Source organism: Neomonachus schauinslandi, chromosome 5 (assembly GCF_002201575.2).
Source record: "Neomonachus schauinslandi chromosome 5, ASM220157v2, whole genome shotgun sequence".
NCBI classification, from domain to species: domain Eukaryota; kingdom Metazoa; phylum Chordata; class Mammalia; order Carnivora; family Phocidae; genus Neomonachus; species Neomonachus schauinslandi.
Genome location: NC_058407.1, coordinates 123,684,440 through 123,696,038, shown reverse-complemented (window position 1 = coordinate 123,696,038; position 11,599 = coordinate 123,684,440). Strand labels below are relative to the sequence as shown.

Below are 11,599 nucleotides of genomic sequence, written 5' to 3'. Positions count from 1 at the left end.
CAACAGGTCATTATAGGAGGAGTGACGAGGCCGCCATAGCAACAGGTTCAGTCATCACCTGGAATCCCAAAAGTGAACTTGGAAGTTCTCAAACACAGAGGATATGACCTCCCCAGCCCAGAAGGCAGCTAAATACAGTCCACTTTGGGATGGTAGAGGAAAGAAATATCCTTATTTCTTTTTTCAAAAGCACAGAGACACCCCAGAGCTCAGAGAAATTAAACTGAGGGTTAGTGACAGAAGTTTCTCGATCCCTGGTTTAATACTAATTTCAATACATCGCACGGCCTCCCTGAAACTTAAGCAGAAAAAGATTCTAAAATATTTGTTAAGGAATATTTTGGAGAAGTGATATACATACAAGGATACTAATTTCAGCACTGTTTACTAGCACAAAAGACAGGACACCACCTCAGGATCTATTCACAGGGGACAAGTGAAAGAAATAATGGTACAGCCAGTCAATGACATAACGCACAGTCTTTTAAAAAATGAGGTTGGTCTGGGGCGCCTGGGTGGCTCAGTCGTTAAGCGTCTGCCTTCGGCTCAGGTCATGATCCCAGGGTCCTGGGATCGAACGCCGCATCAGGTTCCCTGCTCCGCGGGGAGCCTGCTTCTCCCTCTGCCTGCCTCTCATGCTCTTTCACTCTCTCTCTCTCTCTCCAATAAATAAAATCTTTAAAAAAAAATGAGGTTGGTCTATGTGGTCTGATACACATACTGATTTCAGTACCAGCACAAGGACACACAAGCGTGCACGCACATGCACACACACCATGTCCTTCACCACGGGAAGGACGGGCCACGACCCGGCAACAGCGGCTGCTCCTGAAGAGGGATACTCCGTGCTGGGAGAGTAAGAGTCTTCTCTTCTCAGTCTTCTCACTGGATACCCCTTGGCGCCTCGTGAATTTTGTAACCATATGCTCATTCTACCTATTCAAAATATTTATTTTTTTTTTTAAGATTTTATTTATCTTTTGACAGAGAGAGACACAGCGAGAGAAGGAACACAAGCAGGGGGAATGAGAGAGGGAGAAGCAGGCTTCTGCAGCCCTGATGCGGGGCTTGATCCCAGGACCCTGGGATCATGACCTGAGCCGAAGGCAGACGCTCAACTGACTGAGCCACACAGGCGCCCCTATTCAAAATATTTCTTAATCTAAAAAACTAAGGTGGATACAAAGCCAAAGCTAACATACAGATGATATATTAGTTAGCATACAGGTTGGGCTGTGGGGGGGTAACGTCCCAAATAACAGAGCATCCGACACAAGAGCTCCCTTCGCTCTCATGAATCTCAGCTTGCCCCATAGGTAAGTTCTAGAAGACGGGCCAGGCTCCCTCTATTTTGTTCGCTGCCATCCCCAGAATGTCTGCTGGGTTTAGCTGGTCCAAGGCAACTTTGTACCACGTGCACACCCCGGCCATTGGGAGGGGAGGGAAACACTCCAGGTGGCAGGAAAAGAGGCATTGCTTTGGAAGAAGGGGCCCACCTGCAGCCTCGGCACAAGAGCCCAACAGCAGACTGAGTAGATGATGAGGCTCCACGGAGCCGTAGGATGGACTCGGAGAGAGCCAGGATGTTCACGGCACATCAAATGACAGGAATTTCAAGGATAATGGGAAGAGTATATTTGCATTTTTGTAAATATATATGCATAGGAAAATGTGCACATGTACATATGAATTATATATATGAAATACATATATATATGAAAATGTATATATGAATACACCAAGGCATTGCTTGTTGCTACATTCTGACATCCTACATTAAAAATGATGTGCTTTTGCAAAAAAGAATTTTTTTTAAAAAAACTTCATTTGGAAAAACAAAAAAGAACTCTGCTTTCATTGGTTCTTTCTTCAGTTTCTATAAAATGTTAATAAACACCCAAAGGATAGTCAAGAACAAGTATCCCTCCATCCCCCACAGCCCCCCCCCCAAAAAAAACAACAAACAAATGAAGAGACTATGGAAAATTATATTAAGTGAATCACCATCTTTCTCGGGAACGTACTACATGAACTTGAACACTGAATGAACTCAGCCATGGGAATAAAGGAGCCCATATTTCCCGTGCGTGCGTGTGTGCGTGTGTGCGTGTGTGCGTGTGTTTTGAAGCCAGTAACAGAAACACAATGCGCTAACAAAAGAGAAACTGTGAAGTTCAAATTCCAACTCCACCTGGGACCCCCACTGGCTGATCTGTGCCCTGGATTTTCTCCTGCAGCTTGGGGAGCGAGTTACGGGAACTCAAAACACCCACAAAAGCACGACCCACTCAAGGGCCAAACAGGCCGGGCGGTGGAGCTGGGGAACCAGTGGGCTCACGTGGACTCCTCCCGCAGCGCTATCCTCCCGAAATGCTCAACCCCGATTCCCGAGCCCGTTTTGCTTCCTATAGGAAAGTCGCTGTGGAGACTTGACGGAAGGCACTGCTGGGAGGCGGGACAGCACCAGGGGAAGGAGGCCACAGTGGGGCCGCTCCAGAACTTGGTCTAGAACAGAGACGAGACTGGTATGAAACAGGCATGGAAGAAAAAAGATCTCACTGCAAAATACCAATGCTATCATTAAAATTAGTTCTCGAACAGACATGAAGAGAAATTCAAGACCGCTCTCTCTAATCAAGTTGCAGTATTTTTTTAAACAAGGAAATGTATTCATTTATTTTCAAATCCATTGACATTTCCTGTACTCATTACACTGGTGAACTCTGATGCTAGAGGTGCTCAAGTTGGCCATTAAAGGGCGAGGAGCTTGAAACACTATCAAATTACTCTTTATTGATTTACGGTTCATGCAGTTTAGTGCGGGGGGGTGAGAGTTTACAGTCAGGTAGCAAGAGGCCCAGGACCTAAGTGTGAATCTGAGATGCGGCCTGAACAGGTTCTTTAAACTTGGAAAAGCCCGCATCTCCTCATCTGTGGCTGCAAAGGTTCAAGAGGAAAAATGTATACACGAAGTAGGAAGAGCCTACCAGAAGTTCAGAAAATTAGCCATTATTTTACCACGTTGGGATCTAGACAGCACAGAAATCAAGTGCAAATCTAAGCCCCAGTCCTTTCAATTAGAATTAGGAAAAAAAAAAAATCCTTCACATATTCCTCATGCACATAGGGGAAAGCTTTCTAAATCAGAAATTAATTTGTCAGTGGAGATTCAGAGCCACTGGAATCCATTAAACAAATCTTTGTTAAGCCACTACCATGTTCCATGCACCAGACATGGCAAAGGTCAGAGCCTGCAAGCAGACGGGGGACACCCGTTGGTGTCCTGCTGACATGTTTTGAGGTGCCCGTCTTGTCTACTACCTCCGTCCCTGAACAGGACCACAGCTCCCCCTGTGGTGGCCAGGGCTATAGGGCCTTTCACAGGGGTGATCACCTTGGGCGGAAGTCTTCATGAAAAAACGGACACTGGGGCCTGACCTTGAATTTGGAGGGGGGGCGGGGGTGGGAAGATTCAGAGAACACCCTGGGAGGGAGAGTGGACTCCCAAGAACATGCGGGAAGCCGTGGCCTCTGGAGGGGCACGGACACGAACTAAATCCCTTCGGTGGGCAGCGATGTCTGACGTTGCGCTGGAAGCTGCAATAATCAAGCCTCTCCCCTCATCATCCACAAAACCCTCCGTCGGTGGTGTGCACAGGAGCCTGACATTAGTGACTCTCGGGGCGCAGGGGATGACAGACAACTAACCGACTCGGTGTCAAAGGTCTGAGGAGAAAGGGTAAAGGAATTGAAAGCATTCGGAGCTAGTGATGGGAAAGCTGGAGGGAACACGGGCAGCGGGGGGACCATGAAAGCCTCAGTCCCGAAAAAATCTCCATCTCTCTGTCTCAGCTTGAGCCACTCTGGTTAGACAGTAAAGAAAAGTGTGATTGTAGAACGTAAAAGGATGCAGAAGCCCTCGGGTTATAGAAAGACAGGGAGAAAATCCTAGAAACTTCTAGACTAAAAACAAGTCAAAACACAGAAAAAGAGTGAGGTTTCCTATATAACAAAGAGAAGCAGATTGGCAGAGCATCTGTGCCACTAAATGCTAGATGATAATAAATCGTTTGCGGAGTTTGGAGAAAAATGATTATTACAGAATTACCCGCATGCCCAGACTACGGTTTATGCATGAGGACAAAAGAAAGGCATCTTCAGACATACAAGAATTCAGAAAACAGATCACCTGCATATGCTAATAAAAAAAAAAAATTAAGCAAGGGGCGCCTGGGTGGCTCAGTAGTTAAGCGTCTGCCTTCGGCTCAGGTCATGATCCCAGGGTCCTGGAATCGAGCCCCGCATCGGGCTCCCTGCTCCTTGGGAAGCCTGCTTCTCCCTCTCCCACTCCCCCTGCTTGTGTTCCCTTTCTCCCTGTGTCTCCCTCTGTCAAATAAATAAATAAAATCTTAAAAAAAAAAAATTAAGCAAGAAAGTACTCAAAAAAGAAGGTATGGTTTACAAGGAATAGTGATAAGCAACAAAAATAGGGGAGTCTAAGAAGGTTTTGACAATATGGCTGTGAATATAATGTAATAGTTAAGAAGAAAGTTTTAATGGGATACAAGGGCAAAAATAAAAGAAGCCACATGGAATTAAAATTCCAGACTATTCCAACAAAACCCAGGACACGTAAAGGAAGGAGAAGTTAAAATATCCTCCATGTTTTGTTTTGTTCAATGGTAGAATATTTTGAATAATGGTTAATTTTTAACATTGATAGAAGTACAGATAAAAACATGCTTGTTCAAAATTTAAAGATGATTCCCAGGGGCGGGGAGGGAAAGGGTAGAAATAGGGTATAGAACTTCTAAACCGCAAGAGGGAAGAAATGAAAAATATCCTGCGAAGACAAGAGAAGAACAAAGTAGTATTTTGAGTACCACAAAAACTTCTAAAAGTCAAAAGCAGGATATGATCTGAGCTGTCCAATCTGATACACACTACTCAGAAAGGGCTAGTTACATTTAAATTAATTAAAATGAAATAAGATTTAAGATTCAGTTCCTTAGTGACACTAACCACTTTTCATGTAGCTAGTGACCTCTGTATTGGACATACCCATCACTGCAGGAAGTTCTAGCAGAAAACACTAATAGTGAAAAATACAAGATAACAAGTCCATGTAAAGTTTGATCTTATTAATATTAAATATGCACTTTTTAATATATATTAAAATGTTAGTTGATTAAACTGTCAGTAGTGGTTTCTCTAGCAAATAACAGGACCAGGCCCTTCCACTCCTTACACACTTTATTGTTTGAATTTTTAATAAAGCATATTTTACTCTTAAAACAAGTAAAAGTCAGAAACATATTTTCAAATACAGTAACAAAAAAAACCAACTGACCAACCATTTTCTTGAACTTACTCGGTACAGAATTTGGTTCCAATCCCTGAGTTAACTGAGCAACTGACTTTAACTCATACATATTTACTGTGGACACTTGTGTTAATAAATAATTTCAACACAACAAAGAGTGTGTCCCACACCTAGAAATTTTCCAGAGTTTAGCTAAGTTTCTGGAAGAAGTCTGTTTGGGGCCCAAGGGTGATACCACATTTCAGATGCAAGTCTGAGCAGACATTTGATGATTTCAAACTGTATTTCTTGAATTGAGGGAGTTCCTTGGGCATAAGCTGTTAACACACCTTTCCATTTAGATTTACACAGTTGATAACATCAAATTTCAGAAAGGGCAGCTCTGAATGATCCTCCGGAAAAATTCCCACAGCCGGTCTCAACAATACACAGATAAAGCCAGAAAGAACAAGACACTATACGGAGAGTAACTTCAATCCGTGCCCCACCCCCCCTTACTGGGTGTGGGAGAAGAGAGGTTATGTTCTTTGTTAAAAGAATTCCAAAATTTTAATCCTTACCAAATACCAGATCTTTAATTTTTCTAAGAAAAAAAAAATTTTTTTAATGTCTCACAATAACCCTCAAATACTAAAACTATTTCATATCTACCCCAGGGAATAATTTGGTCATTTATCTGCCAACAACAGCATATTCATATATGCTTACTTTACCCTCTAAGTAAATATTCTTGGTAGCTTCCTTCTATATTCCACCACAGTGAATACTGAGGAAAAAGCTCTTAGCAGGAAAGAGATGAAAAACAACAATCTGCCTAGGAAATTTTTTTTTCTTTCTTTTTTTTTTTTTTTTGCATTCTGAAAGTCAGTGTTGGTAAAGCCAGGAAAGAGATTTGGTTTTGTGCCAACCTGAACACTAATTTTATCTGGGGCCGAAAGTGTGACCCTGCTTCCAACACTGGACAGTAAGTATGCTTCATGTGGGTGGTAGGTCGAATACGAGGTAATTACCACTACCCAATGTATTTTACAAATGGAGAAAAGATGTATAAAAAGGAGGCTAGAACGAGAAGATGGTAAGCTTACCATATCCTTCAACAATCTGCCCCATCCTTGTTGTTTCCCCAAATCCCTTTTGAAGAAAGAAACCCACCATCAAACTGAGGTTAAGTATTAAAGATCCTTGAGTATTTACCTAACCTCGAACCCACCTGGGAAAACTCCAGGGGATGTCACCCTCTAGGTAACCTCTTTAGTACCAGAGCCACCCCCAACAGAACAGAAATCTTCAGCAATCTGGACTATTTCTAATAATTCACACAGAAAGCTGGATTGAAGTTCATTTTTATCTACGTAGAAAGTCTTGCTAAGAAAATAATAGTATAAACGTGATTACCTTAAAACTTTGAATTTGCTTGAAAGTTTCAAGTTCCCTCCAAACTCTTTACAAGGACTGAGTTACTTGCCCTAATTGTAAATCCTGTGTTTAAGGGAGTTGTTTAAGCAACCTTTCTAGGTAATTGTCTATTAGTCTTTTCACTGAGCGTAAAACATATTTCATTCATGGGCTTGAAGCATTATCCACAAAAATGAATTAATCCATAAGGAAAATTCTATGAAAATGAAAGAAAAGCATACTATGCAATAATGTTTACATTTTGGTGGCAAAATAATCTAATTTGGTATCTTCCTTTTATCTGAGTTTCTAGTTGCAACTTAGTATGTCTAAAATGAGTGGTAAATACATGACAGTTAACCCCTGAACAGCGTGGGTTTTAGGGGTTCTGACCACCCACGGAGTCAGAAATCTTCGTATAACTTGTGATTTCCCCAAAGCTTAACTACTAATAGCACAGTGTTGACCAGAAGCCTTACCAATAACATAAAGAGTCGACTAACAAATATTGTGTATGTTATATATATTATATACCATATTCTTGGGATAAAGTAACCTAGAGAAAGGAAAATATTAAGAAAATCATAAGGAAAATACATTTATAGTACTGTGCTGCATTATTTATGGGGAAAAAAAAATCACATATAATTAGACCCATGCAGTTCAAGCCAGTGTTGCTCAAGGGTCATCTGCATACTCAATTGTGGGGGTAAATTAATTCCTCAGGCCACAAGGGTACTATTTAGTAAATTACTGCTTTGTGCACTGATCCATACCGAGCAGCCTCAAAGCAGTAATTCATCATTAAAAGGTAAGTGTTTACCTACGCACTCCTCCAAAGGCTCTTTATTCATCACTTAATTTAAACCAGTAGAGAATGAAAAGGCCGTGCACAGAAAAGAGGAGTCTTTCAAATTTTAACATCTACAAACTGGAGCCACACAAGAAAAAAAATCTAGGTTTCTACTGAGCCATATCATCAGTACACAAGCCAAAACAAAACACAATTACCCACAGACTTGGCACATGCCATCTAAATTCAAATCCAAAAAAGCAGCAACTCGAAGTTTTACTGATCTCCTCCTAACAGACTACAAAGAAATCCATTCTATCACTCTATTCCCACTAGCAGTTGTTATATTATCTGCTCTTGGTTAAAACACTTCAGTCCACTGGGCATCTCTAAATGGTGAGTAACCATGCGCACATACAATATGTGGATGTCTAACACTGAAAATCTCTGCAGAGGACACAGAGATGCCTCTGGGTGCTGATCTGGAAACTTTAAGCAGCCTATGTGTGGCAAGGCTTCCTGGGCCAGGCCCCAGATCAGTGCAAACACAAATGAGTACTTCTCTGTAGCATGAATGTTCTGGACTGTGTAAGCAAGGAGGTACAAACCAAGCCTTCAAAAGAATGAATAATAAACAGAAATTACAGTGGAGAAGACAGAAGTCCAGGGTCTCGCCAGAAAGATTATGGACAGTTATTTGGGCAGTTATTTGGGTAATCCATCACATTTCACCTGGGCCCATTCTAGCACTAATGCGATTGTCTCAAAAGCATATTTATATGTAGCTGGCTATGACGGGCAAATTTCTATCCCTGCATAGACAGAACTCACGCTCAGATTTCTGTCGAATTTCCTTTCCTCTTAAAAAAAAAAAAAATCTAGACTTGAATTGTAACATTCGGTACTTGCAGCTGCCACCAAAGTATTATTCACTGCAAAAATATAAAAAGCAACTTGCAAATGGGAGAAACATTTAGTCAGCTTTTCCTTTTCTTGATCTCTTTTAATATTTTATAACACATGAAAGCTCAGTAAAAGTTCCTTTCTTAAACAAATCTTCAAGCAGACGTTAAATAGAATGCAAATGCTTTACACTGTAAATCATCAATCATTTAAAGAATCCTCTCCATGAACTGAATAAATAAGCCATCTGTGACGAAGGCCTCCCTATCATGTTTTCAAGCTGACCCACTTCTTCATCAATCACCATGGTTTGCAAAAATCTTACATCTAAGGGGCAGCAATAAGTGCTCTGGACCAGCGAAATAGTTTGAATCCAACGGGGTAAAAGGGGAGTGCAAACACCACCTTTAAGGACACCAGTCTTACTTAAAATGACCGGCCCCCTCCCAGACTCTAAAAACAGAACTTCAATACCCTTAACCGGAAGCAATCTTTTCTCCAAAGGGAGAGCAAATCAAGTCTCCGGGGGAGAAAAGGGAGCCAGTGAAAAGGAGTAAGAAGAAACCTGATCAGGTGCTAAAACGCTTGGTGCATCTGGCTTTGGAGATCAAACACCCGTTTTGCAAGCAAGATCTGTTCAGATCTCCCAAGGCTGAGCCCAAACCAGCGGACCGGTCCTGCTTTAGAGAGCTCTGCAGGCACGCGGGGCAGGAGCAACTCCGCGCGTCCCCGGGAGCGGCGGGGTCCGGGACCCCCGGCGCCCCCAGCCCCGCTCCGCGCGGGGCGGGCCGGGGGCCGCGGCCGGCAAGCACAACTTTCCGCAGTTCCCCGCCACCCGCGCGCAAACGACCCCGCGCAAATCTAAAACCACTCCCCCCATCAGCTCCTCTTTTTTTTTTCTGGAGGCGGTGGCGGCTGGGGGAGGGGTGGGAGGGTCTGGAAGGACTTAAGGAGAGGATGACAAGGAGCCGAGGAGGACGACTTCCCACAAACGGGGCCGCCACAAAGGGACGGGGGCCGCGCCTCCCCTCGGTCCCGCCGAGTCGCACGTGGGCCAGGACGGCGCGTCGCACCCGCGGGCCGGGGCCGGGCGCAGACGGAGGCGGGGACGAGCAGGGGCCGGCCGGTCGCGCGGCAGGTGACAGCGGCGTCGCCGGTCCCCGCACCGGGGCCCCGCGCCTCCCCGCCCACCAGGGGCCTCGCCCCCGCCGCGCCGCGCGGGAGCCGCGGGAGCGGGACCTCAGCAGGTCTGGGGGCCGCCCGCCCCCTCAGAGCGGCCCCGGCCCCGCCCGCGACCCCGGCCCCGGCGTCCGAGCGCAACCCGCGCCGCGCGCTGTCCCCGCGCCCCGTGCCGCCCGCGCGCCTACCCTTTGGCGTGCTCCGTCTCCTCCTCATTGTCCCCGTCTATCCCGCACGTGTCCTGGTCGTCCAGCTCCAGGCTCTGCTGGCTGGCCGCGGACTCGCTGTCCTCCGCCATCGCGGCGGCGCGGGCTGGGGAGGCGGCGCTCGGGGCCGCGGGCGTTGGGGACCAGCGCGGCGGCGGCGCGAGCAGCTCCCCCTAGCGCCGCCCGCCGTCTCCTCCGAGCCAGGAGCGCGGGCGCGGTGCCCGCCAGCCCCGCCCGGCCTGGGCCCGCCCACCGCGGCTGGGGCGGGGGTGGGGAGGGGTGGGCGCGCCTCGCGGCGCCTGGGGGCTGGGGGGAGGGGCCGTGCAGGGGAGGGGAGCGGAGCGGAGGGGAGCGGAGGGGAGTAGAGGGGAGGGGAGCGGAGGGGAGGGGAGGGCGAGGGGCGGGGCGGGGTGGTCGCGAGCCGGTGGGGCGGGCGCTGGGGCCGAGCCCTGCCACCCGAGCCTGCACCGCGCCTCGGCCCCGTGCTGGTCTCTGAATGCGGCCACAGTCTCCAAATCCTTGAGTCTTCATTTTGGAACACAGGCCAGGCGATTTTACACCTCTACAGGTTAGGAAGTGCTTTTAACCATTGCAGGGATCTTTTACTCAAGAGGAGGCGTGCCAAGGCCCATGATTTCTAGAAGCCTCCCACACATACACATACACTCCTTAAAAATTCCATTTCTTGTATCTGTCTTTCCAATACACTATAAAATCAAAATCAAAACAGAGGGCTTCCCACCTCCCCACATCCCCATTCCAAATAGACTGGCAGCCCGAAAACTTAACAGAAAAATTCTGAGCTGTCCTGTTTTCCGTGGACATCACAGGCAGTCGGCTCAGAGCAGAACCATCTTAGGGGAATTGGGGTAATGTCCATGACGCTGGGGGGATTGGATAGTGCCAGGTAGGACACTTCAGCTTTGCTCCGTCAAAGTCATAGCCTATACCTCCAAGCAAAACTATAGGGTTTTCTGGCTGAAACCCTCTGTGTCGCCCCGAGGAGGGAAAGGACCCGCTGCATGGATTGCCAAATAAAAGGCAGGTCAAGTTCAGGCTCTTATTTGCTGTTGCATTCTGTACACAGCAGCCCTTCCTTTGCTTTCCTGTTAACTGTTGGTGTTCAAAAGTCCTGCGGGACCACGGGAAGGTTTACAAAGTCAGTGGAAAGATAGTTACCAGGAACTGCTCAACGAGCAAAATGAGACTTTAAAAAGCCACCTGAAATGTTTGGTGTAGGTTCGTTTTTTGCAGAAGTATTGGGAGCATTTTGTGCCTTCCCCCCCCCCCCCCACAAGGGAAGACTATGCCCTTCAAATGCAATGAGGTAGAGTATATAAAGACAAAAATTGCAGAGCGATTTCAAAGCTCATCAGCCTTTTATGACTGAGGGTGTTGAGCCTGCTAAGGCTCTGTAAGAAGTGCAAAATGGGGCCAAAACATGAAGGAAATACAATACTATCTTTCGCAATTGCAACTATTTCTGAGGCAGAAAGTCACTTGTGGCCTCTGGCTTCAAACTTCAGAATAAAGGCAAATATAGATCAGAGAGCTTCCTGCAGCTCTTGTCTGTGAACATGAACAGTCGGATGACTGTAACCTAGTTGGGTAACCAGCAGGATCATGACCAGGAGCAAGTTTATCTGCTCAGTCACTCACCGATCAGAAGGGTTCTTGAAAAGATTTTAAAAATACAAAGCAAAGGAAACTTATTTATTTGAATTTGCAAGAAGCTTTGACTAAAAACCTCTCAAAAAAGAATAAGAAAACAAATAATCCTGGACAAATAAAATGAGGGCA

General features: G+C 45.9%; 1 protein-coding gene across 2 annotated transcripts in view; it reads right to left on the bottom strand.

Annotated features, from left to right (window-relative positions):
* The window catches only part of NMT2 (N-myristoyltransferase 2), a 62,350-nt gene extending 52,386 nt beyond the window's left edge, over positions 1-9,964 (bottom strand). For both annotated transcript variants that reach the window (XM_021696727.1, XM_021696728.1), the window contains exon 1: positions 9,782-9,964. In XM_021696727.1, the coding sequence (XP_021552402.1) occupies positions 9,782-9,891 (110 nt within the window). In that variant the 5' untranslated portion in view covers positions 9,892-9,964. The remainder of the gene's footprint in view (positions 1-9,781) is intronic.
* Positions 9,965-11,599: the final 1,635 nt, after the last annotated feature.